Source organism: Macadamia integrifolia, chromosome 5 (assembly GCF_013358625.1).
Source record: "Macadamia integrifolia cultivar HAES 741 chromosome 5, SCU_Mint_v3, whole genome shotgun sequence".
Taxonomy (NCBI): Eukaryota; Viridiplantae; Streptophyta; class Magnoliopsida; order Proteales; family Proteaceae; genus Macadamia; species Macadamia integrifolia.
The window spans coordinates 32342228-32368859 of NC_056561.1; the positions used below are offsets into that span (position 1 = coordinate 32342228).

A 26632-nucleotide genomic window follows, 5' to 3' on the forward strand; every position below is an offset into this window, starting at 1 on the left:
TATGTCTTTTATTTTAAAAAAACCTTAAAGTGCTTTCTTAGTATTGGTTGAGATGAACAGTTCTATCAATTGTAAAATTGTAAGGCAGACCAACATCATCATGAAAGTCATTATTTATTCCTTTATGTAAAAATGATTTGATTTTCACGCACATCCGTATATGTATATGGTTGTGCCTTTCAACCGTTGCATGAAGATGGAGCCAAAATTGTAATGACATACCCTTTTTCTCCTCTCCCCCCCTCCACATTTCAATGGTTAAAGACAGGGTATATATGTACAAGGCTATGCATAAGCGTTTTTCCTTAAAATTAATTGAGAATTACTATGACCTTTACTTGTCTTAGAAATTAGTTTTCATATTTTCTATTCAATCCATACTAGAAAACTAGTTTCCTAGGAAACCCAATTCTTTGGTATAATTTATTTTGGTTGAGAACACAAACTCAAACCATTACTTTTTAAGAAAAAAATTTCCCACGTATGGTGAAGAGAAAATATCTTTATCCAATATAATTTCACGTTATGATTAGACTCTTGAAAGTTGAAACAATGAGTCTCATAATTGACTCCCATTCTCAATTAAAGAAGATTCAAAATATCGTACTTGATGAAATTCAAATCTACGACAAATCTCTTGCGAGGTAATGCTACAGAACAATCAGAGCAAGGGATTGTTGGCGTTATTCCACCTCTTATATATGGATATAGACTAACTGTTTGATCTGATACTTTATAAGGAAAAGAGCGAAAGATAAAATAAAATCCCAATGTGTAGCTGCTCAATTATTTGGTGGTCAACTTCATTTGGGATTTTCATAAACGTTTTCCTTCTGTTAGAATAAATTATGAATCTATTTGTAGTTATAAGAAACCTGTTTTCATATATGTTTTTCAGATGAGTACAAAAATTCTTGGCAAACCCCTAACCTTTTATTTTAAGGGGAGAGGGGGGAGAGAGATAGGATAACTAAAGATGCCTACAAGCTAACAAAGAAAATTCTATATCTAATAAAAAGACCCTCAACCAACACACAAGAGTGTTAATGTGAAATATAAATCTAATTGTAGTTACATGAAACCTATTTGATGTTTCACACATGAATAAATAATTATTTCTCTGAAGACCCGCAAGTGTCTCTTGAAAGTATTTTAAAAAAATTCAGAAACTTGACTCACCCAAATTATGCCAAGTGGATAGAAAAGTCATATTTAGAAGTCAACTAATGGGTAAACTATTTAAGACAAATTTTAAGTTAATATGAAAATAAAAACCTTTTAAGAAGTCAAGCAAAACACTAAAAAAATTCTCAACACTAAAACATAAAAGTAAATTATTAAAAATAGATAAATTGTGGAAAGAGTTTGACCTTAATTAAGCAATGCAATTTAAAGACACATATGAATACCATAGGATCTCTTATTTGCATCAATTATGTATAAACCATAGTTGTTATTTCCATAAGCATAGTTGTTATTTCCATCAAGAGTACTACAATGATCTTGAACCACAACTTCTATAGATGGCCACAAGGTAAAAGCTCAAACCAATAAAGAGGTTAACCTTTTAATAAGTGAAATTCTATCAAACCATTAAATCAAATTAGCTACTAACTATGGAGTAATTTGGAGGAAGCTCTTTTTATGGCCCACATAAGGAGTAAAGGCAAATGCTTGGAAATCATGGGTTTCAATTCTTTTTTATTTTTCTGCTTCAAAATGCGTTCTAAACTCAATCTAATTAGAGAATGCATATCTAACATAACCCATATCTTCCCTTTTTGTCTTACCAAAATATGTAGCATAGAAAGGAAAGTTTTCAATTAAATTATTTCTAAGCTAACCCAACTGTGAATAGTACATTCAACTTAATTAGCAAAACTATGTGGGTTGTACATTAACTTTACCAAATTGTACTGTGGTATGACTATACTCATGGAACTTGAAGAAAGCATCCACCATCTAAAGTATTTATTCCTAAACCAGATTTGAAGGCTGTGTTTGGTTCTTCTTTCTAAAAGCACTTTCATACTTTAATACATGCATTTGACATTAAGATATGGAATTTTCACTTTAGTATTTTCTACATAAAGCTTCATCAAACAACTATCATCAAGTTGTATTATTGAATATAACATCGCAAAATAAAATAATTAAGTTATCTATCCACATTCTACATACAACTTTTCAGTTCCTTACATTCAATGTTACAAGGATCACAACACTAAGAAATTACTGTCATTAAATCACACTCTTAACTTTTCTTAAATCCTAGTTCAAGATTCAAACCAAAACCCCCAATAACTGCCTCTGATGATTCAGCTTCTTTGTTAAGATCATATAGAAGAACCTTACTAGTCTCTCCTTTCTTCAACCCTTTCTCAGGAACACAAAGTAGAGCCAAATCAAAAAGATGTCTTGGCCTCTTCAAATCATTCTTCATTCTCTTCTCTTCCTTTCCTTCACCACCACCACCACCACAGCCACCGCCACCGCCACCTGATTCAATCGCAGCAGCTCTGGTTTTGGAACCTCTCTTTGGAGGTAAATTGAAGTCTTCTGGTTCAAAAGAAGGCTGCCATGCACTGAAGTTGTTCCTTAGTGGATTTTCTAATCCTTGATTCTTCTCCTTTAAAAATTGTAGACTACGTGCTCTCTCAACTAAGTTGCAGAAAACACGAAGATCTGGCGAATTGGAGATTGCTTGATCAGAATCATAACTGCTTTCCTTCTGCACCATATCAGCTTTGGTATCCAAACTTGAAGATCTTGTAAAGAGTCAAAACCATGAAATCTGCACCACGAGAACAAGTTCTTAGTTCATAAAGACTAATCTAAAATGAAAAACCCATCAAACAAAACAAAAATTCAATAAACAAGAACAAGAAAATGAGGGAGTTAAGTCTTAGAACCATAGATTAATTCTTCAACAACTCCATATTGGTGTCTGTGTTTCCTTGCAAGTGGGTGCTATAGGATTGAAATTAGAATCTCTGAGGTACCAAAGAAGGCATCGGATAAAGCATATTAGGGCTCCGTATGACACTGTTTTCCTGTTAAATGGAAGCCATGTTTCTGGTTTTTCTGGTGAAGCCACCAGGGTAAAGAGTCTTTAGAGGGTAGAAATATAACCTTCTTCTACGTTGATGGAGAAAGTTCAAGACGTGTAATGAAGATATGGTCGCTACTATTTGTAGCGAGAGAGAGAGAGAGAGAAAGAGAGCCGCCCTACTGGAGAAAGTTCAGGTCTGTGATATTTCCGCGTGAGCTTCACCTCCAGATCCTAAGACCCAAATATGCCCTCCATTTTTCTTAACTGTCTTTTCTCCATGACACGTAGAAATCGAGATTTCCTTTACCTAATCCCTTTGACCGACCATTTTCTAATTGTCCATGGCAAAATTTATAGCACTTAATGCAAGTTATTACTAAACTTTTTAAGAATTGTACAACTATCAATGGGCCAATGGCTATCAATATCTAAACCTCTATTTACAATACCCATCGTTCTTCTCGGCTATGGTTCAAAGAAAATTTGGTCTTATTTTTTTGTTTTATTGAAGATTATCAAATGTTAGTGACCCTCGTGATTCAACTAGACATTCTCTTTGCCTTCTTTTTTCATCCATCCTCAGTGAAGAAATAATCCCCTCACCACTATCATCGATCAGAGTATAATTAAGCACAAGATTAAATCACCAATGGTGTTTTCAAGCTCATGTACATGTAGTGGATGGTCTTAATAGGTGATGTGGTCTCTCCATATGACTGAAGATATGTTGACTTGTATCCAAGTCTTTCCTCACAAGTTCAAATACGTCATTACATGATTATTTAATTAGTTCTGCTAACCTCACAAAGGATGGGAGGAATGTTGCTCACATTTTCAATACAAGAATGTCAAACACAATATTTTAGCATCTTGAACTCTATATATATATATATATATATATAATATGGGCATATATAATAGGGGAACTTGGATCCTTAGGTAATATGTTAATATGATAAACAAATATAACAAGAATCCTAGGATGATGGAATTTCTATTCTTCCACCATGAAACGAGAAGATAGGTTGAAAATTTCATCCTTCAAGTGATTACATCATTATAGTTTGAAAGATTAATATATTTGAATACCTTCGGTGAAAACTTTCATTAATTCTAGTCTATAAAAACACATGACATGAAAGAGATGAGTTATTTAGTATCTTTAATATTTGTTCATATATCAGAGAATCATACTTTATCATCCAAAGACTTATAAATTTTGTCATCTTGGCTTTTGATGTATCATCAATCCTTTGCTTCAAAGTTTCTCTCCTTTGTTTTTTATGTATTATCCTTTGGTTGATTGTTATAGACTTTTGTTTGGAAAGTCCCCTTAGGTTCGCCTTTCTGGCTTCAACGTTGTACTCTATTATTTTTATTCACCCAAAAGAAAAATTTCAAAATTATTTTTTCATAGAAGATCACCCTCCATTCCTCGGTCACTACTTGACCATCTTGAATTCAAAATCAGGGTTTCAAAACTTAAAATTTCCCCAAGACCATAGAAAAGGTCAAGACCCAAGAGATGAATGAATTCCCATCAAGCATTTTACACTTAAATATTAAGCTTTGGAAATATTTGAGGGCATCCATGACATTTCGAGTATTCGAAGGGCAAATCAGGTTTTGGAAAAGTTTGAGGGCATGCTTGTAATTTTAAGGATTTCAAGGGCAGATTGGTCTAATTCATCAGCAATGGACAAAGTATACGTCAGGTTGTCTACGTAAGCATGTGGCGTTTGCAATGGGGGAAGATGCCATGAAACTGGGCCAAAATGGGCCCAGAGAAAAGGTTAATGAAATGATGGAACCATGTGGCCCTCTCCACCCACCAGTCTACGTCTCCACCTACTTGAAAGAACTTGGGAAAAGGATGGTGGGCCAATAGGCCATCCAGTCAATCTGTTCACTATGCAATATCTCAAAAACATGGCCCACTTTCATGAGTAACTTCCGGACCATCATGTCGATGGGCCCAATGAAGAGGTAGGAGATGAACCTACACCAGAAATGGCATTTCACATTTTTTCACCTATCTGAGAATCTCCTGTCCCTTTTGATGGTGGAAGTATGGTTTAAAAAATCGGTGAATCAAATTAGGAATCGAATGATTCACTTTAGAATCAGTCGTTCTTCAATCAGAATATTCCTGCCAAGATTGCCTTTGAATCAATATGTTTTCAGATCAAATGATGATTGTTACTGCAGATCCTTGCCTCTTTGGTACTTGCAGATCACAAATGAAGAACTAACTTGAAGCCGATCTCTAGGGCAGGCTCTTCCAAGCTCAATTTAGAAATATATGTGAGACGGGAAAACTACTACTGAGCTCTGAGGGTTCAAAACTGCTTACTTATCTTGTCCTTATCTGGGCTGAGATTAGGAGTGCAACAGGGTCGGGGTGGGTTGGGTTTCTTAAAACCCTAGCCCAACCCTGAGTCCCCTTAATTGGGCCCAAACCCAACCTGACCCTGACTCAGGGCCTCAAAACTTCAACCCTGGCCCTACCCTTCAAGTTTAGCCCAACCCTTACCCGCCCTGAGTGGCCTTGATTTTTCAGAGTCGGGCCGGGATGACCCTTACCCTGACCCTGACCTTGTTTTGCCATCAAGGGTTGGGTATACCCTAACCCTGACCCTAACCTTGCAAAATATGAAATAACTTAAAGATAAAAAATATTCATAACAAAGAGGAGATAAAAAAATACAAAGTTACAAATTACTTGTCATGAGGAGAACATCCTAAAGCAAACATTCAAACAATACAAATAGCTCCAACCATTATAGTAAACAAAGAGGAGATCATTCCTAAGAAAGCAAATAATCCAAAAAAAATCAATTATTTTTCATAATAAACAAAGAGATCATCATAATATGGCAAACAATTTGAAGATCTCAAAACCCTTGTTATGTTAAACAAAGAGGAGAACATCCCAAGAAAACAAAAAATCCAAAGAACTCAAATTTGTTTAAAAGAAAAAGAAAACGATCATTTTCTTTCAACATCCTTCATTGCATTTTCATATTCACTCTTCCTCATTAACTGGTCCTTGTAAAATTTAAATATTAGGTGTCATTAACTCAATGTCAAACAATATATAAAATTATGCTAAATTCAAGTTTAACATCAGGGTCACAACCAGGGTCAACATCAGGGGCAAAAACCAAGGTTGGCCCTAGCCAAAACCAAGGCCAAAAGTCAGGGTAAAAAAATCAGGGTCAGGTTCAGGGCGGGCTAGGCGGGCCAAAGACATCAACCCTTATCCGCCCTGACCCTGACTCAGGATCAAAAATTTCAGAATTGGGCCGACCTCAGGGCCAAAAATTTTGGATCAGTACTTATTCGGGATCAGGGCGGCCAAGAGAGGGCTTGGGCCATCAGGGCCAAACTTGCACCCCTAGTTGAGATGGCTGATTTCATCATAAGCAATCCAATATCCTAACAATTACATCATGGTTATATCATAGTTAAGTAATCGTGATTGTAACGGCCTATTTAGCTGTGGTTGGCCTTGAGTCAGGTCTGGGAATGGTTACGAGTATCGCCCATCAGATCCTGGTGACACGTAAACCGCAAGTATGAGGCTTCTCGAGGTGTATAAAGAGGGTTGATCGTCCAATGATCCATCGTCTAGTCGTCTGAACTATTGTGGAGCCAAACCACTACGGTCTTCGGTAAGGCCCTCTGATCTTCTAGTCGTCTGTTCATCTGAACCGTTCTGGAGTCAAATCTCCACAGGGAGGGTTGGGTTGAGTCTTTTGAGCATAATATCCATCCACATGCTGATTCTTTACTGGTTGGTCATACCATGGTATATCACTGATTCTAGAGTTATTGAGATAGATTTCAAGTTAATTTGAATCAAAATCGGTAGAGAACGATTTCATCAGCAATTCTTGCTTTTAAAACCTTGGGTGGAACCCTTTGAAAGCCAAAGAGAATCCAAGAAGGAGAAAATGTTTAGTTGTTTAAGGATGAATTCGATAATTTTTTATTAGAAACAATAAATAAACAAGAGACTACATTTCCAATGGGGGAAATCATTCTCTTTCCCCTCATTCATGTAGGACAAGAGTTTAGGTTATTTCTCTGACATGCATGTGGAAGACGATGCTTACACCAACTAAGGTTGTCCATGACGAACAACAGAGAACAAGAAACAGCTAGACGCAGCCAATTAAGATGTGTATTACCAATTACTCTAAAAGAGTTTTTCTTACCAGTAATGGATGTTGAAGCTTTCAGTCTCACTAATTATTGTATGAATCGAATCATATCGGAATTGAATGAGAATCATTAACTTTCATTGAAAGTAATAAAGAGCACTAAACACCCCATGTGAATGACTTTAAGAAAATAGGAGTCAAACTCAAAACCACATGAGGTAAAAATCCCTTGCCAACTCGAATACCCTTTGGGGTCACTCCTTTGAAGAGTTGTTCTAGCAATTCATTGGTCTAAAGAAGCCAGGTTTTGGTTCTATCAGAAAAAAAAAAAAAAAAGAAGACGGGAGGGTGGCCACAGGAAGACTTTGGCTCCCACTTATTTTCTTCTCTTCATTCAAATTTTTCCCTTTTTTTCTTGCCCAATGAGATTGGTCTACTGTAAAAGTACAGCAAAGGGGAGGAGGAGGTGTATCATGTCATAAGGTGAAGGCAGAATCTGATCCCTAGTAGCAATTAGCCAAGGTCTTATATCAGCTGAGATACCTTTGGTTTTTGTTCAAGTGATGGAACCAATTTTTGGATTGCTCAGCTAATTTCTTCTTTTGCTTTTCAAAGCAATGGAGAATTTCTTTTGCCTAACATTTTCTCCCTCTGTATGATAGATCATGGATGTGGCTCTCTTTGTGGGGTACCAATGGAAAATGGAGGCATTTCTTTCACCATGACCTATCTCAAAAAGGAATATTATCCGTGTAATCAAGCATGGTTTTACATGGATAAAGAAGACGAAATGCAATTATTTCAGTACCCACAGGATAAAGAAGATACCACCAACCACCCCACCCCACCCCACCCCACCCCACCCCACCCCACCCCCCAACCAAAAAAACACCACACACAAAAAGGACGGCAATTGATATAGCAACAATCTTAGTGCAATTAAACATAATTACAGAGTAAGAACTTTTAAGTAATACAAAGTTAATGACCTTCAAATACTCCAAAAGCATCAAGAATGAGATTGATTGTGGACCTTGCATCATAGTCGCATAGTGTGAACATTTAAGATTCATTTGTTTTCTGGATCACATAAATTCCCAAAGCCATTAACTGGACTGGCTACATAATTTCTGATCAACTATTGGAATCCATATCAATTCAACATGTTTGATGACTTGGGAGTAGAAATGATGCATCCCAGGGAAAAATTGCAAAGTATTATTCAAAAATTAGAGATCCCTTTTCATATGGGTAGCAGTTATGAAGAAAAAATTTACATTTAAGATAAACTTTTAGTTAATTTTTCTCATTATTGTTACTGCGTACTTTGTATCCAAGATGTCAATGAGTATGCATTGTGAAGAGGAATACACAGAAGAACCAAGTTGTCATCCACAATGAACAAGTACTGATAGGAATTTCACTTTGACACAGTCAACAAGGATTGAGTTTTTATCAAGCCAAAAAATACAGGGACCATCTGTACCTTGGTACCTCAATAAATCATTTTTTTTTTTTTTGGGTGGATAAAGAGTGTTTATTTAACCCATCGTTGAAATTCCTACAATATACAACCCTCAAGTGGTCCATTTAACATCGCCGGGGTGGGGGTGGGGGTGGGGGTGGGGCTGGGGGTGGGGGTTTGGGGGGAAATTCATTCCTTGAAAAGCTCTGCACAAAGAGAATGAATCACAGAGTAGAGGTTCTTGATTCATGCATCTTACCATCCTGTGCTGTGGATGGAGGCAATGATGACGAGATTGCAGCATGATAAGCTGAAGAGAGAAGTTGCGCTAGAGCTGGAATGGCACCACCTGCAAAATTCCAAGTTAATGCTAAGAAACCTTACCGTCCAACTTGACAATAGCCCAAGAATTGTAAGAATGAAACCACCCTAGTTTTTAGGAAGGGGAAAATAATTCCCCCCACCCCCAACAAAACAAGCGAAAACTATACAAAATGACATCCACGTGATCATTGTAAATTGAGAAAACAACTTAGATCAAACATAGGGGATACGTTACACACCTGCAAATAACAGATGCTCAAAGAAAATTAATTGTTTTTCAACTTGCATATATAAATTTTAATGATCAGGATTACTAAAATTATTAGGGTATATCATAAGGTGCACTTTTTCATACTGGCAAAATGTGATCCCCAACAAAGAATATGACTATTTTTCTTTTGATGGCAGTAAAATGGAAAACGAGTAATCAGGTACAATCTAGTAGCACCAGATTTGGGTGAGATAGCTTAGGCACATTGATTAGACAATTTGTTTCAAAGATCATGTGCATCAAATGCAATAAAAGTATATAATAGGTTAATATCCCCTCAAAGTAAAACAGATAAAAACCACAAGAAAATCAAATCCCTTGCAGCTATATTGCAAAAGGAAAAAAAAAACAGACAACGAGAACTGCATATGGGAAACCTTTATTTACCTGAATGCAGTTATCTTCAAGCATTCAACTGAAGTCTGAATTTAGTAACCATGGTATTTCAAAAATCTGAAGGGGAGGCCTATAGACTAGATGGAAGATGTAATACTAATGTGGGTTTGGAGTTCATGTCAGATAATGACTTATCCAGGTATTTATCAAAAGAACAAAATGGAAAAATATAAAACCCTATTTAGGTTAACCAAATATCATAAACCCTTCATAAAAAAAAATGGAATATGAATAAATGAAAGGAAGTGTGGTCTATACTTAACAAGAAAAAATGTACTCAAAAGGTATACCAATTCTCAATAATCAAGCTTATGGATGATTCTATGAAACTTAGAGATGACGATAGAAACCCAAACAAATGATTTGAACAGAGAGAGAGAGAGAGAGAGTTCTGACCTGCCAACCCTGCACAAGCTGAAGAAAAGACTATTACAGGTGGAGCCTGCGTCCATTAGATGATGTCAGATTGGGAATCAATACAACTAAGTAGATAAACCCAAAAATTTAAACAAACTTCTAGGGTGCAAAAAATGGAACAGTTGTTTAAAGTCTTAACTATTTCAAATTTTTGACGTATTGAGTTTGACATTTAAGGCATTACATTTTAACTGCTTAGCATGTGAGTGCACAGATAGAGTAGAAGTGGAAGCAGTGAAAATAGTTAGAGAAGCTGATGTTATACTTAAGAAACAAAAGGAATAAAATAAGGTCCAAATTTGCAGACTCTGAAATGACTGTTGATTAGCTTCAGCAGAAATTTAAGTAATAAAATTGGAAAACCAAATAGCATATTTAGTGTGTTTGGTCGTCAACAAAATCTGATTAGTTTTTACAAAAAAAATTGTTCCACCACATTTTTTTATATTTGATAATTATGTTTCCAGTTTCCTCACAAATTTACAAATATTTTGAAATAAAATCTAGTGGAACTCCATGAAGATGTGCTATGCCTATGCGCTTCTCATAGTTCAGCATTTTCAAAATTTTCACTCTGATTTTCTGTCCAGTCAAACAATAGCATAAAAAAGTTTTCATATTCATCCATTTTATTTTCCTAATTGTTATTTTCTTTTCTGTTCTATTATCATTACTGCAAAAATGCATACGGCATTTGTTGGTCTTTGCTGTTGGGTTGTGACCATGGACAGGTGATTCAGCTGTGGATCACTATATTCCAGAGAAGGATTGCTCCGGTCCTTCTAGTAAGCACATATTGTCATATTTAATAAAATTGCAATTCACACATGACCAGAAAATAGTAAAGGAAAAAAGGGGAGGCAAAATGTTTAGGGATGAAATATCTAGTCTTCTGTTTTGGGTGATTTTAACCAACTTGTGTAATATTTCTTTTAAATTACGAGAGCATTTATTCTGGTCATGTGAATGTCTGCGGTATTTCCCATCTGGTCTGGCTAATGATAGTCTTCAGCCAAGGAAGTCAGGTATTTGAGCTTCATGTCATAATAGAAATGAAACATAGTCATCGCACATTGCTATGTGCCCCCCCCCCACCCCAAAAACTCCCATGTGGAGAAAGATTGATCAAGAAATAAAGTACAAATTTGAGGGCTCCTACTTATATATGAAACCCAAGGGTTCTGCCAAGGTATCATCTCTGGCTGACTTGTGGGGTTAGAATTTTTCTGTATTTAAATTCTTTTTCGCCTAGTAGGCAACTGTTTCAGATAGATGATGTTGTTAGTGGTTGTTGGTTTGTACTTCTGCATCTCAACCAAATGCGATCATATATCAATATATATTACACATCAAAGAACCAAAGGCCAAGAAGACACACTAGTATATTTGACGCAGCAGCGCTCCGATGGATAGACCCAAACCCGCTCCAGAACCTAGACCAAAACCCAGATCTAATTTGGGTTCCAAGTTACTAATTTGGGTTCAAGATTAATAGAATATTCTAGGATTTTATTTTATTTGAGAATATTTGCTATATTTTATTTTAGGTTATTTTGGGGTAACTATTAGGTAAGTAAAAATTTCTAATTTTTAGTTTTATTGTGTTTCTATTTTATTAGACTTCAATTTAGGAAGCAATTAAGATTTTCTATTTCAATCTTAAAAGTTTTATTTTGATTTAATATAAGTAAGGCATGTAACCCAAGGAATGAGTTAGTTGATTAATGAAGAATGAATTGATTGGAACCCCCCCTGCGTTGCTGTCTTCTTTCCCCCCCCCCTCCTTCTCCTTCTTCCAAGCGACCTCTCTATCTCCCCCCCTTTCTTCCTTCTTCTGTGAGACTTCCCCCACACCCTCTCTTCCTCTCCTTCCTTCATCTGTGAGATTCTTCCCCTGCCCTTCTCTTTTAATCTATGCAAACTCCACTTGTGCGATCACCTCCCCTGCCCTCTTCTTCCCTGCGATATCAATCTCATTCTCACTTTATTTCTTCCATTCTCTTTCTTCAACCTTATTATTGTCTGTTTTTCTTTCCATACCCTGTTTTGAGCGATATTACCAGATCCAAAATAAAGCTTTGTTGAAACATTATTTCCAACAGATTAAACCCTAAGATTTGGACCGAAGGAAGGTTGGCCCTAGACGATTCAAACCCTTGAGCTCTTAGGCTGAAACCCTTCCCTGTGGTGAGGGAACAAAGGCTGAAATCCCAATTAGCGCCAGATTTGTTTCAACATCAACTTGGCCGAGTAATGCTTGGAGTTTGGAGATGTGCTCAGTTGATCTCAAGAGACCTGGAGATTACGAAGCTTTACCCCAGATTTCAGATCAGAGGAAGGCTTGCTTGCTGAGATTTTCCCCTTAGAACCAGCGCCTCTGAGTTTTGTCCAGAGGTTGAAGACAACCCCAAAACAGAATCGTGGGTTGTTTACCCTATTTAATAATTTAACCCCTTTTTCCTCTATTGCCCTTCCCTTTACCTAGTTATTACCTAAGTTTCAGCTTCCCCATCTTTCCCAAAATACCCCTCCCTCAGCTCACGTTCTCCATTCACTTGTTTTCAATTTATTAGCTTGGTTTCCAATAATTACAATTTTGCCACTTTTTGTAAGGAACACCAAATTAATTTCCAAAATTGAGTTCTCTTTGGAATTAATTCCAGATCTGTCCCCATTCGGCTATTTTACTCTAATAGGGTTTTAAAGTGCGCCAGAAATTACAATATTGCCACTGGTATGCTTAAATTCTCAGTCAACCAGGTTCAAATCTATTTGGGCCCACCGGCCCAGCATTAATATGAAATGGAAAATGTCTAAATATCTTTTAGAATCCAAGCAAAACAATGTTAGCAGTATACTCACACCAATGAGGAAATGCAACCACATAGGCCCTTTTACACATCTTTGAACAACTGGCATTGCTGCAAATAAAAATAGACAGTAAGTTGACGTAAATAATGTATAAATCCCGTTGTTTTCCATTTGTCTACAAGAGCAGATGAAGCAAGTCAATAAATTGCTCAAGAAAGTTAATCAACATCAAATATTTGAGGGAAATATTAAGTATAGGGTAACAAGAAATTATAGGCACATATATAGGAAGCATCTTAGATGAACATAGGATTAGGCCTCATCATTGAATGGGAACTACCTAAAAGCTAAAAGATTACTTAGGAAGAAATCTGCATTATCAAATGACTGTAACTATGCATATTCCCCATATTAATTTTGATATGCAAATGTTTATATGAAAGCTTCAAAGCAATATATGGATCCGATTTATAAATTTTATGATAACAATGGTTTCTTCCTAAGCAAAATCCTTGGCAGGAACACTTCACCGTTGGCCATATATTTTTCCCATAAATGAGACACATGTTCAAGATTTAGCTCTCTGAGCAATGCCCAGATGCTTAACCACAGATGCTAAATGATATATAAGGAAATACCCAAAAGAATTCACTGATAAAATTTAAGAAAAAGGTGCGACATCTATCACTCATAATGGGTGCAGTCAAAAAATATGATTCATTTCCCATCACAGCATTGGATATTTGGATTTTAGATCTGTATTACTGGCATCTTCCACAGGGATCATATCTAGTTGAGCACAGGAAATGTGCAAAATAAAGTCAAAGTCTCAGCTCAGAAGTCCAATGTACCAGCTTCATTCCAGCAGCTCAACACAGGAACAATAACACTATATACAATTTTTAAGGATTTCCGAACGACACAGTTGACACAGTTTTCAGTGTTTACCATAGTTGCCATAGTCACCATCCTCATGGTCTCACTTTCCTAAAATAATTTCTAAATATTCACTTGATGTAGATCAAAGCATGAAGAAGAAGAGGATGAACAGAAAATATTGTTCATGAGTGAACAGTACCCGTGAACATTGCTGGTGCCCATATGGTCCTCCTAGAAGCATACAGCTGTCCCATCAGATTTGGAAGAAAGAAGAACAGAAGAGCTCAAGGTCTGCCCATCAATTTCAGCAAGAGTAGACCTAGGATTTGTTTCCTTTTTGGTTGTCTTAGATGGCATGTTAGTTTCCATTGTTAGGAGATATTGGACTAATAGTAGTTTCTATTTCTATGTTTTCTTGGTTATCAAGTAGTTTAGTTTCGGAAAGATTAGTCTCTAAGTCTTATTTTCTATTTTTCAGAAGTTACCTAATTCAGAAGTTTCTTATTTGAATTCAGCTTGAGACCCTATATACCAGGTCAGGATCATTTGTAATACTTAGACAAGAATTAATGAAGTTTATTTGTGACTATTGAGCAATGCTTACTCCTAGAGCTGAGAGAGGTTTGTTCATCAAATGAGAGAATTGAGGGTGAGAGACCCAGGCTGAGATAGCCATTACCCCCCCCCCTTTTTTCTACAATCTCTTCTCACCTACTTCCCTTTCTTTTATTTTCTGCTTTGTCCTATTTGAGTGAGTGATTGAGTGATTCAATAAGTCATTTGAAGCCCTAAAGGACCAGCAGCAGCTTGATTGGAAGACAGTCCAGATTCTCCTACTCGATACAGCAGAAATTGGGCTTCTTGGAGAGTGGGGTAAAACATCAGATCTCCATAACCTGTCCAATCAATTAGCCCTTTTAGGGTTTTGTTCTAGCCCCCTAGAGGAGTCTTCACTCCTCAGCTTTACAGCCTCATCTGGGCCTTCCTCTTATAACCACAGGATTTCTCCTCTGAACCTGTGATTCTGGGAAACCCTAATCAATGTCCTTCTCTGGAAAGCGAATGGTTTCCTAACTACTTGGAGGAATTCAACCAAATTTGGAGTATAGTCTGGGGATATTACTGATACCTTCACCCCAACTTTAAGACTCATCTATGGTTTGTGTCTCTTCAATTTTCTCCTATTTCAGCCCCAATTTTCAGACCTACCTAGGGTTAGGTCCTATGTGATCTACCTTGACATGATCACTCATCTTCTGTATGCCAAAAGAGGCACCCCTTTATAAAGGGAGAGAAAATATAACCATATAAAACTCCAGAAAGCAACATCATTAGTAATTTAAGACATTGGTTACTTAAGATTTCGTTACTATCAGATCAAACCATACTTATTAGTATTAATCAGAAATTTTATAGTTGGCTTAATTGATATCAATCACAATTCTAGTTGAATATAAACATTCAATAAAAAATTAAAAAAAAAGTGACAAAAAAAAAAATAATAATAATAGTAGGCAAATAAGCGAACAAATAAAGTTACAAACAGAAATAGTCAAATTAAACAGTGCAAAGAACATCCAGGGCAATTCACGTACCATGATTAAACCCATAGAATGCACTTGTTGTGCCACCAACAGCAGAACCAATCTAAATCATAGCAAAGGAGGAAACTTTAGGAACGAAACAAACAGAAAAGTAATCAAGAGAACAGAACCATTGCAACCCATCAATCAAAAGAGGGTGCAGATAAAAGGCTTAGATATTTCATAATATCTTCAAGACCCAACTACAAATAAAAGGGGGGGGGGGTGATAGGATTAAAAATAAAACCACCAACCATGGAAAAGCTATCCCTGACAAGCGGTGGAACAGTCCAATTGCTGGTTTCCTGAGACGAATCGGAAAAACATAACTAATTGAGAAAAACATCAAACTAATAATCCACTAACATGGAAATTTTTCAAAGAGAGATTATTTCAGATAGTCATGGAAATTAGACAAAGCAGATATAAGATTAAGATGGATCACGAATTACCATTTCTTTGGAAAGAGGACCAGCACAGTGAGGGCATCTAAAACGAGGATTGTTTGAATCACCCATAACCAATACATAAACCTTGAAGCCTCTCTCTCCACTTTGCCGGAAGCTACGAAAGCACTTGACTATTAAGCAGCATAAACTGGGAACTTTCATGGAAATGAATTTCTTAAATTAGGGATGCCAGCAGTTTATGTCTTAGACCTTTGGGCTCCATGAAAAAAAGCTCCCTTTGTCAAATGGTTAGGGCAGTTATGTAATTAGATATTTCCCTTCTCAAAAGAACAAGTTTGGTTATAATTTAAAAGTACAAACAACGAGGTGATCCCTCCAGTTAGCTTCCTTGCATCGTGAGTAGGGATCCCCAAAAAGTTATGGCATCTCATGAAGTTTTGAAAACATTATAAAAAGTCATACTGATATTTTTCCATATGGCTTTTAAGGTGGGAAAAAATGGGGAGAAGATGAGGTTTTAAGAGGATTGATTGAAAAAGGTAAAGAGTTTTTTCTTTTGAACCCTATAACATTTAGGACAAACTTTTTCAGAAGATTGAGAAGACAAACCCTGGCGCCTAGCTAGCATGAAATGCATCCATTAAAAACCAGTGTACTACTAACTATAACCATAGTAACTAAAAATAAAGAATCACCCAGCTAGCATGAAATGCATCCAGTAAAAACCAATGAAATTGATCTATTTCCTCTACCATCTGACCTCTTTCAACAACACCAGAACTACATTAGTGATTTTTTGGTTTCAGGGCTTGGTTGTGCCTCCATGAATGAGCCAAAACCACACAACCACAACACCACCACCACAACAGCAACAACATCAACAAATCCAGAAATACCACTTCACAATTAATTGAACCCTAACTGCCCATGAAATCTCTCACCACAAAGACGATGATCCCTAATCGAATAAGGGAAAAACAATGAAGTTGAATCTGGTAGTAATGGAGATTGGAGAACATACCTAAAACTCAGACATCGCTGCTGCGGTGATTACTGGTGGTAGCCGAAGAGCGACTCGCCTCCGTTGGAAAGTGCGAATGATTACGTAATAGCAGAAATCCTTCTTTACAGGGAAATAGAAGCCCAAGAGTGAATTGGGCCTCACAATGAAAAACCCGGCCCATACTAAAAACCCCAATCTAGCTGCAAGTGAATTGGGCCCTGATTGGGTCCAACATCTAGGCCCAAGTTGGCACCAAACCTAAGGAGATGCACTAGATTCCCTTCTGAGGGCCTACAAGGCCTAGGGGTGAAAGTTTGGCCCTAACAATCCGAATAGGACTTGGGCCAAGTTTTTTTAGAGGGTGAATTAGGGTTGAAAACCCCCAGTCCTATGTCAAGGTTAGATTGGGCTCCTATTGGCATTTCATTTTTCTATAATTTTTTAATGTATAAGATGTGAATGACAAAAACAGGTCAATCAAAGTTAATCCAACCATTGCAGAAGCCAAGGTCAACCCAACCTAGCCCTAAGGTATGAACTTGACAGGGCTAGGCTGGGCTTGGATTGAATTTTGAGGACCTAGGATTGGGTTAGGGTTTTAAGAAACCGAGCCCAATTCGACACTTTTCTCTCTCTAAGTCTGGAAATAAAAGTTTGGAATAGCTAATCTTAATGGATCAATCTTTTTTTTTTGTTTTTTTTGGGTCAGAGATTGATGCCAACATAAAAAGGAACTTTAGGGGCCGTTTGATAACACTTCTATTCCTGGAGAGTGTTCTTTTACAGAAGTGTTCTTTTTCGATTCCATGCTATGAAAACACTCTAGCGGAATAGAAATAGCGTTTGGTAAAACTATTTCAGAAATGTCCTTAGAACAAGAAAAGAACTGAAACAGCGTTTGACAAACACTTCTATTCCTTAAAGGACAATAATGAAAATTCACTTTTGAACAATGAAATCAATAATTACAAACATGCTATTATGGTCAAATTTAACTTAAATAAGGAAATAATTTGTTTATGAAATTATCTTTTAAAATACTATTACTTAAAGGAAATAATAAAATATAAGCATAAAGAGTTTCCACATTTATCTTAATAAAAAAACAAAAGTCTACTATTCAAGTTTATAGGAATTACAAAATAAAAATCATAGCTGCAAATAGGTGTCTTGAAATTTTATTACATAAACAAAATTTACAAGTAACTATGAGACCTACCCACAGAACTTGCTTCAAAGTTAAAAAGAATGCATGCTTAACTAAGAATTCTTGAATAGAAGAAAATGTGTGCAATACATGCTAAAGCATAAAATCTGATGATTCCAAACAAAGAAAGAAAGAAACGAGAATTTTCTAGTATTTGTTTACATCAAACTCAAGAACTTCAAATTGATCTTCCTAGCTGCCCATCAAAATAGAATACTCTAAATCTCTAATCCTAATAAAAGCCCTCTTCTAGCTCCAAAATATCAATCTCATTAAGCACTGAAATTTACACAACCAACCTTCATCCAAAATATCAATCTCATTAAGCACTGAAATTTTTCTTCCTTGCCACAGTAATATAAATGGACAATCTTTGCTGATGATAAAATTTAACAGATAAATAAATAAGAATCTTAAGTTGGGCATTAGAACTACATTTTATCCCCAACTAATTACAAAGAACCAAATCAGAAGAACACATTGTGAAAAAAATAAGTTGAATAGAATGTTATCTAGAAAGCAAATGTCTCATCTGTACTTATGACCGCATTAGTTGGATAAAATCACTGTATGAGTTCTTTTCTTGATTCATACCTTGATCAAAGATGAGAATGATGAAATATGCTCAAATGGGTATTTTTCAGAAACCCATCACGATCAAAGTAAGCAATTACGAAACTTGAGCAGTCAAGAACAGAGATCACCATAACCAGAAATAAATAAAAAATTTAGCAAACACATTTTCATTTTCAGACTTCACAAAAATCGCAATATCAGAGCAATAAAATCTCCCAAATCACTGCAATTTACAGATGTCCCAAAATCCAAGCAAGAAACGAGAGTGAAATAAGAAACCTATATCAAGAAAAGAAGAAATGCTCAAAGCATCAATGGCAACAAACCAGAGCATTGATGAAAAAATCACTGCAATTTACCTCTATTAATTACTTAGAATATAAAGATGAAAAAATTGATCTTCTCTTCAAGCAACAAACCAGATCATCAATGGCTAAAACCCAGAAAGAAAAAAAAAGGCAAATCCCCACCTTTTTTTTTTTAATTTTTATTTGGGATTGAACAAGATAGCAGGAAGAAAGAGCGACAGAGAGAGAGAGAGAGAGAGAGAGAGAGCGAGATTGTGAGAGAGCGAGAGAGAGAGAGAGACAATACCTGTTGCAGGAGAACCCTTGAAAGCCCCTTTGAGTCACGATCTTGAGCTTGAAACCAGTTTTATGGTTCTTGTGAGAGACAATACCTGTTGCAGGGAGGCAGAACTACTTTTCAAACAGAGAGAGAGAGAGAGAGAGAGGGAGAGAGAGGGAGAGAGAGAACCTGTTGCAGGGAAGCGTCGACCGAGAGAGAGAGAACCTGTTGCAGGGAAGCGGCGGATTTGGGGATTTTTGATCGGGAGTTGCAGTAATGGGGTTTGCGGGGTTGTGGAGGGTTTTTATTCTTTTGAGGATGCAGAATGATAGAAAAGTAACGTTTTTTTGTATTCTTGTAATATACTCTTAAGTCATTCTGTTTTTTATTGGTTCATTATGAGGGAATACAAAAATGGACCGGAGATGCCAAACACATTTATATTCTATTTGCATTCCCACATAATAGAAGTGTTGCTGCCGAAAGTCTATATGAGTGATCCTGCACAAACACAAACGGCGGAGGACTAGAGCTTTGCCCAGGGTTAGTACTCCAACGCTCAAGTTAGGGATCAGCCACATAGTTTTTGTTATGGGAGTAATGGTGTGGGTCGTAATGCTTATCTTTCCCTTTCTTCCAAGCCTTCTTATGTAGCTCTTAGGGTTTACGGTTTTCCCTTTCTTAGTAGGAGTCTTCCTTGAGTTTACCTCCTTTCCTTTTAGAGTCCTATTTTGATACGTCCTACCCTTTCGTGGGGGATATTCTCTTCACGCGGTTGACGTGGTAAAGTCCTGGCAGCCTCTATCAGGTGGGTGACACGTGTCCAGATGGGCGACGTGTGTCCTTTCCCTATTAGACAGTCAATTTGGCCGTATCAGGAAGAACCCCATAAACATTCTCCCAAAGTGTTATCAAACCCCATTAAAAAATTATTTCCTAATTATCAGCAAATTTCCTGAGCGGCTGAGGCTGCTGAGCCCTCTGTGTCTCTGACCCTCCTTTTTCCTCTCGGTCTTATTGCAGGAGATAACCAACCATGCTTCCTTTCTGGGTTTGAAGAAATCACACTTTGGACTTTGAAATTAAACGGAAATCGCTCGAGGGATTCCAATTTAGTCTGAGGTGAGTTTGAAAGATTGCTTTTTTTATATTCTTTCCGTTCGATCTGCAATTACTGTTATCCTTTTTTTTTCCTGTAGTTGAATTATAGATCGCATAGATGAATTTTTGCTCTTTTAAAGGGAAAGATTGGATTTTTAATGGGTTTATTGTTTCTCTGAGATCGAAGGTGTCTCTGTTTTCTAAGGTTTTAAGCTTTTTTCTCTTCCTCGTGTCCTCCGGGAGGGTAACTCCGATCAGAGAAGAAAACGTTTCTCCTGTGTAAAAAACTGTTGGATTGGGATCTTTTATCTCGATGTGGATAGAATTCAGTTCTTTGGTCTCTGGTTCCTTTGTTAAGTCCCCACTTGATTTAACCGGACCAAACCCAAAATGATTTGGCGATATCAACTCAAGCTGGTCCATTGTCACTCTTAGACCGGCTAATTAGAAGAGTCTTGTCATTGACTCAATTGTGTGGTTTGGTTTCCTTGTTAAAGGGATTTTCTTATTGACCCCTTAAGCTATCAAATATTTGTTAACTTTATTGTTTTACCCTTAAAAAAAAAAAAAAAAAAATCATTGAGGGCAAATTCTATCATTTCACATATGGAGATGAAAAATGTGCAAAGATAAATACAGTATTTTTAATAATAAAATAATTATAAAATTATTTTGGAAAAAAAAATTTACTCTTGACTTAAAGTTTTATTATTATTATTATGTAAAAAACTCTTAAGAATAAGATAATAGACAATCGAAACATGGTTACAAGTTCTAAATATACCTATTGAGGTGTCATTTAGAGAGTTCACTTTTACACAACACTTTTCTCCTACCCTCCTCTCTTTTTTTTTTTTTCTTTTGGGGCTAACGACATGTATCTAGACCTTCAACCTAACTAGTCTTGTAGGTCTATACTGACCTTATAATCGCATGAATCGGGTCATACTAGGGTTAAATAAGAATCATTCAACTTTCACTGAAAGCAGTGAAAAGCACTAAACACTGAGTGATCCAAGGTGTGCTTAGTGGGAGTTGAACTTAAGACTACCCTCCTCATGATACTTTTATAAAATAATTCTTCGGTTGAATCAAAATTAGTCCCAAAAATAAGGGTATTTTTTTTTTAAGGTAAATATATTGTATAAAGAAAGACGAAAAAATACAATACAAAAAATGGCAAGCACACTCGTTTTTAGACGGACCTAAATGAAGGGAGTTAGGCCTCAAAACTCAAGCAGGTCCTACCAAGCTTGAAAATATAAAACCAATAGATTATATTCGGTAATAAATCTTAAAAACTGCGTCACCTATAATTAAAATTTTCAATCATTTTGAAACTCTTTTAGAAGTAAACTAATATCCATACTCATTGTGAACAAAATCATACATTCAATTCAAGTTGAATTTCGTCTTTTTAACTTGTATGTTCTCTTGCAGATGATCAATGTAGCTTGATCATGTCACCAGGAGCTGTTTATGATCTTATTCCCCTCTCCCATGGCCATATTCCGACGACCACAACGCTTTGCCACTGGCAGAGCCCTCCCAAAGCTTCTCTTCTTCCTCATCATCTTCATTACTGCATTGTTCATTAGCATAAACAATGGCAGACAATTGGGTACCTAACTCGCCCTCTATGGGACAAGCCCCCTTCCCCATTCACCCGCCTCCCCCATTACTATGCCGAGAATATCTCATTGCACCAACTCTGCAACCTCCATGGCTGGTCTCTCCGCTCCCAACCTCGCCGCATCTTTGATGCTGTCATCTTTAGTAATGAGCTCGACTTCCTTGAGATCCGGTGGCAAGAATTAATGCCTTACGTATCTCGATTCATCATTCTTGAATCAAAAACCACCTTCACAGGCATCCCTAAACCTCTGTTCTTCGAAGAGAATCGATCCCGTTTTGGATTTGCAGAGGGGAAGATTGTTCATGGTGTATTCCCAGGCCAGATCTTAAAACCAGGCTCCCATGAAAACCCATTTAATCTTGAGTCACAGCAACGTGGATCCATAAATGGGTTGATACATAAATCAGGGATCTCCAATGGAGATCTCCTTATAATGTCAGACACTGATGAGATCCCAAGTGCAAACACTATGAAGCTTCTGCAATGGTGTGAAGAAATCCCTCCAGTAATGCATCTTGAGCTCAGGCATTACTTGTATTCCTTTGAATTCCTTGTGGATTTCAGTAGTTGGAGAGCTACAGCTCATATATATAGTCCCTGGACCTACTATGGCCATTACCGAAGAACTGATCTTATGTTATCTGATGCTGGATGGCATTGTAGCTTTTGTTTCAGATATATTCAAGAATTTGTGTTTAAAATGACTGCATATAGTCATGCAGATCGAGTTCGGCAGCGAGAATTTCTTAATCCAAAGAGAATCCAGAGGATTATATGTAGAGGAGATGATCTGTTTGATATGTTACCAGAAGAATACAGCTTCCAAGAGTTGATTAGGAAGTTGGGTCCAATCCAAAGATCAACTTCAGCTGTTCAACTTCCTGCTTACCTTATAGAAAATGCAGATAGATTCAGATTTCTCCTCCCTGGTGGCTGTTTGCGGCCATCAAATACAGCGAGGAGGAAATTTTAAGCTTAATGCTCGTGATTTATATAGGTCATAAGGCCTCAAAATGTGAGGTATTTGACAGTTAAGTTAGTTATTTACTGTTCCATTGCTCCTTGCTGTCTTTTGGTGCTCATTGCAAATTTTCAATTTTTTTCACTAGGATGTACAACTGGTCTACATCCCCTTAGGCCTTAAAGGAAGGAAGTAAAAAATTGAGAGAGAGAAAGTGAAGTGCAAATGTAGTGGTGAAACGAAATTAGTTTAGATTAAGGGTCTTATCATATCATGATGACAATAAAAAAACATATTTTATATCGAATATCCACCGCATGGTAGATCTTGTAGGGTTCAAATTTTGTGGACAGGTTGACCCTAAGGTCCACTGTCAATATGTCAATTTTCATTCTAAGCTGATTTTGTTAGGTGGCAAAACAAATCGAAAAAAAAAAAAAAAAAATCTGACTACAAGGGGTGCATGGGCATACATGGGTTTTGTCATTACATGAGTGGGTAAATAATTGAAGGGGAAGTGTTTTCAATGGGAGATGTGGCTCTAGTGCGCGCGAAGGCCTGTTAGATCATCCTATAAGTAGGGGCATTTGCTTCATGTGTTATTTCGATGATTCTTAATCTACACAACTAAAACTAGACTCACACCACCTCAATGTTCCAAAACATTCTTGGTGTTTTACCACAAATTACTTTTCAAGCTTTCTTGTGTGCTTTAGAGAGAGAGAGAAGCAGGCAACCCAACTTTTACTCTGTTTTCATTATTTTATACAGCAACACTGATGCCCAACCTGCATCACCAGTACATGGGTCCACTCCTCCATCACATATAATAATGTGTGTACCCTTAAAAGATTAAGGACAGCTCCTGATATTTAATAGCTTTTAGTTTATTTATACTCCAAAGTTGGGTTGGGGACCCAGGAATATTTTATTTTATATGTCCAAATTTAAGGGCTTGGTCAAGCAAATATTGAAGGACTTTCTACATGTGTAATCTCATTATATGACATTGGACTTTTGGAGGCAACCAACATTTTTTTAAGAGCTTGGAAAGACAAATGTTGGTGTAATGGGGACATTGAAGAGCTTCAAAATGGGGTTAACCCTAGAGAAGTAGATTGTCTATTAGGATCATTTTTTTCTGAAGCTCTACATTTTTCTTTTTTTTTTAATGATTCAAATTCATCTAATTATGGTTATGAATGAATCATAACAGAATTGATGCTTTATTACACTATTTTCTATGAAATGACGTCCCTGCCACCCTGAGTGGATATCCATACTTGCTCTCCTATTGGCACAGGTGCAGGCGTGAAAGCCGCACAATCAGGTACTGTTCTTCAACCAATAGGCACTTGGGTTCGGCACACTTGCCTGTATCCAGCAGCCCCTTTACTTTCCAGTTCCAACAGGCTATGTGGGCTAGGTTGAGAAATGCATCTCTACTTTGGAAATGGAAAGTTTGGGTATTAAGATACCAATGACTTGAAGAGGTTCATGAAGTCATTATATCCCAATTGGCTTGGAACAATAAAAACTAATAACCACATCATTGATCTTTAGATAGAGGAAACCTTGGATTTATAAGGCCCATCATATTCCCTTTTTCTTGGACATTCTTGTAACATAACATGGTAAATGGTTTATTTCCCTATAAGCAATGGATAGGTTGCAAGCTGAAGAGCTTTTCCAGGTAAATTCAATTTACAAGCTCCGTGTGAACCACTACTGAAACGATCAGCAGTGTTTCCATGGCGTGCAGCAATAGTGATGCTATCCATCCTTGCTTATGGTGGCTGGCAACAAACATGTACTTGAGAAACAGAACTCCCCATAGGCATTCTAAGGGTGTCTAGTGGCCTGATCATTCAACAATTCACTGAAATGGAGAGGTCACAGAATTACTGCTGCGAAACAGAGGCAGGTTGGTTGTGTCAAATGCGCTAATCTGCAATTGTTCATTGCATCAGTGGGGATAATGTCTACATTAAAGAAGAAAAGCATGGGATAATAAAATGGAACAATAATAGTTATTGAAGCATTAAAACCATGACAAAAACTTCCTAGACAAAAACAATTCATACAACATGAACCCATTGCTATGAATTCAAGGAACTCAAATCATTGAGACCCATTCAAGAGTTCTATATCAATGATTACTCATACTGGATGATCTTGATATCTTAACTGAACCTCAATCTCCTTAGATGATTATAATTATGGCAATGGAAGTCTAGGTAAAGCATCATAGTTTGAGGAGATGAAGGACCATATACTATCAGACTCACAATGGACCATCAACTTTAATAAAAAGGAAATCCATTCAATACATGAACTTTGTAAATCCCTTGCTAAGATATTGTTTTTTTCTGATAGAGAATCAAGCTCTTCTGCTGATTAGCTTTATAAATTTCAGCCATGGCCCTTTCGAAGTGTTTCTAGTACAAGCAATCTCCCATTGGTCGCTAGGCTTTAGCAGAGGATGCTTGAGAGTAGACACTATCTCAAACTGGGAGACTTACTTCAATGTCTTGGAGCCTAAGGGTTACAGCTCTCTTGTGGGCTTCCAGTCCTTCAACTTCTGCCATCTTTGCCACATACGGACCAAGTTTCCTCAGCCCTTCCTCTGTTAATGATTGCACTGTCATGTACTTGAGGAAGGAATCGAGACACACCCCACCATACATCCGTGCATACCCATATGTCGGAAGAACATGGTTTGTCCCGCTTGCATAGTCTCCAACACTCTCTGGAGTCCACTGCCCTAAAAACACAGAACCTGCAAAGGCCACTCACAGTTAAATCTCTTCCACGACCACCAAAAATTGAGAAGCAAGTGCAGCCAATGATTCTATAAAACATAGTGATGGTGAAGATGATGTCAACGTAGATAATAAACATGAACAATACAATGCCATCAAAGGGAGACAATGAATCAACATATTTGACATACAAGCTACAGATTTCGAATTACACAGACCATGAGGACCATGATTTCCAAGTGATTAGTCCTTGCCCAAAAATCAACCTCATCTGACGGCCCAAGTTGACTGACACGGATTACTCGGTGATTCTACGACCCCTTTTTTTTTTTTTTTTTTTTTTTTTTTTTTTTTTTTGGGGGGGGGGTTTTGGGGAGGGGCGCGGGGTGTGGTGGGGGGTTTAACTTTCTGCATTGCATGAAATGCACAGACGGTAGGAAATCATGAGAAACAAAAATGGTACTTAAAAAGGATGAAAATAAATGATCTCACCAGAAACAAAAAAAAAAATAACATCACTGTGACAAAAAGAGAAGTGCAATACCTGAAATGCACTGGGAACAGAAAAATAAAAAGAATAAAGCACCAAAAAAACTCACCTGCATTCTGGATGAACCCCTCCCACTTTTCTGCGTCTTTAACATTGATGATCAGATGCTCAGGTGCATACAAATTTGAAAAGGAGATAGCCTGAAAAGGATTGGAACTAAAATAATTACTCTGAGATAACAGTAGGACTTTCACTTTGTATCATCAATAGCATATAGAGGAATCTCATATGGAATGGTCCACTCAAGATTTTGAATGTTACAATCCTCCCAGCAGTAGGAGACTTCAAGGGATTATCCTAGAGTTGCTAACAAAGTGGCCTGCAAGGAATTTTAAATTAACTGGGCTGGGATCCAGGAGCCAACAAGCCATAGTTCAGCACAAAGTTTTCTCAGTCAAGAAAGGTTTATTTTCTTCCCCCAAGAGGCCTAAGATCACCAATTCACAGAATTTTCAAAATTATCACAAGTATTTTTTTTTTTTTTGGGGGGGGGGG

At 37.0% G+C, this 26632-nt stretch overlaps 4 protein-coding genes across 14 annotated transcripts in view; 1 reads left to right on the forward strand and 3 right to left on the reverse strand.

Annotated features, from left to right (window-relative positions):
- Positions 1–2120: 2120 nt before the first annotated feature.
- Positions 2121–3215, reverse strand: LOC122077774. The gene is made up of 2 exons (XM_042643644.1): positions 2913–3215; positions 2121–2794 (listed from the first exon to the last, which is right to left on the reverse strand). The coding sequence occupies exon 2, from the start codon at positions 2738–2740 to the stop codon at positions 2255–2257; it is 486 nt and encodes a 161-aa protein (XP_042499578.1). The 5' UTR covers positions 2741–2794; positions 2913–3215; the 3' UTR covers positions 2121–2254.
- Positions 3216–8627: 5412 nt separating this feature from the next.
- On the reverse strand, positions 8628–19508 carry LOC122079596. 9 transcript variants are annotated; one of them, XM_042646193.1, is made up of 9 exons: positions 19353–19508; positions 19155–19239; positions 16796–16894; positions 15817–15928; positions 15619–15669; positions 15377–15428; positions 12954–13012; positions 10071–10116; positions 8628–9032 (listed from the first exon to the last, which is right to left on the reverse strand). In XM_042646193.1, exons 4-9 carry the CDS (start codon positions 15880–15882, stop codon positions 8908–8910), a joined length of 399 nt encoding a protein of 132 aa, XP_042502127.1. In that variant the 5' UTR covers positions 15883–15928; positions 16796–16894; positions 19155–19239; positions 19353–19508; the 3' UTR covers positions 8628–8907. The 9 variants fall into 9 exon arrangements, with proteins under 9 accessions (XP_042502127.1, XP_042502125.1, XP_042502126.1 ...); XM_042646191.1 differs by having other exon boundaries at positions 16796–16897; XM_042646192.1 differs by having other exon boundaries at positions 19317–19500.
- Positions 19509–20346: 838 nt separating this feature from the next.
- On the forward strand, positions 20347–22925 carry LOC122078021. The gene is made up of 3 exons (XM_042643897.1): positions 20347–20433; positions 21669–21677; positions 21827–22925. The coding sequence occupies exons 1-3, from the start codon at positions 20347–20349 to the stop codon at positions 22835–22837; spliced, it is 1107 nt and encodes a 368-aa protein (XP_042499831.1). The 3' UTR covers positions 22838–22925.
- A 1908-nt stretch (positions 22926–24833) lies between these two features.
- LOC122079880 (histidinol dehydrogenase, chloroplastic) overlaps positions 24834–26632 on the reverse strand; it is a 9645-nt gene continuing 7846 nt past the window's right edge. For all 3 annotated transcript variants that reach the window (XM_042646644.1, XM_042646642.1, XM_042646643.1), the window contains 2 exons: positions 26187–26277; positions 24834–25604 (listed from right to left, as the gene is read on the reverse strand). In XM_042646644.1, the coding sequence (XP_042502578.1) occupies positions 25330–25604; positions 26187–26277 (366 nt within the window). In that variant the 3' untranslated portion in view covers positions 24834–25329. The remainder of the gene's footprint in view (positions 25605–26186; positions 26278–26632) is intronic.

Coding starts and splice junctions, on each gene's coding strand:
- LOC122078021 (XM_042643897.1), top strand. CDS start 20,347: ATGAATTTTTGCTCTTTTAAAGGGAAAGATTGGATTTTTAATGGGTTT.
- LOC122079596 (XM_042646196.1), bottom strand. CDS start 15,882: ATGGGTGATTCAAACAATCCTCGTTTTAGATGCCCTCACTGTGCTGGT. Junction 15,429..15,618: donor TCAGGGATAGCTTTTCCATG/GTTGGTGGTTTT, acceptor GCTATGATTTAG/ATTGGTTCTGCTGTTGGTGG. Junction 10,117..12,953: donor GGTTGCATTTCCTCATTGGT/GTGAGTATACTG, acceptor TAATGGACGCAG/GCTCCACCTGTAATAGTCTT.
- LOC122077774 (XM_042643644.1), bottom strand. CDS start 2,740: ATGGTGCAGAAGGAAAGCAGTTATGATTCTGATCAAGCAATCTCCAAT.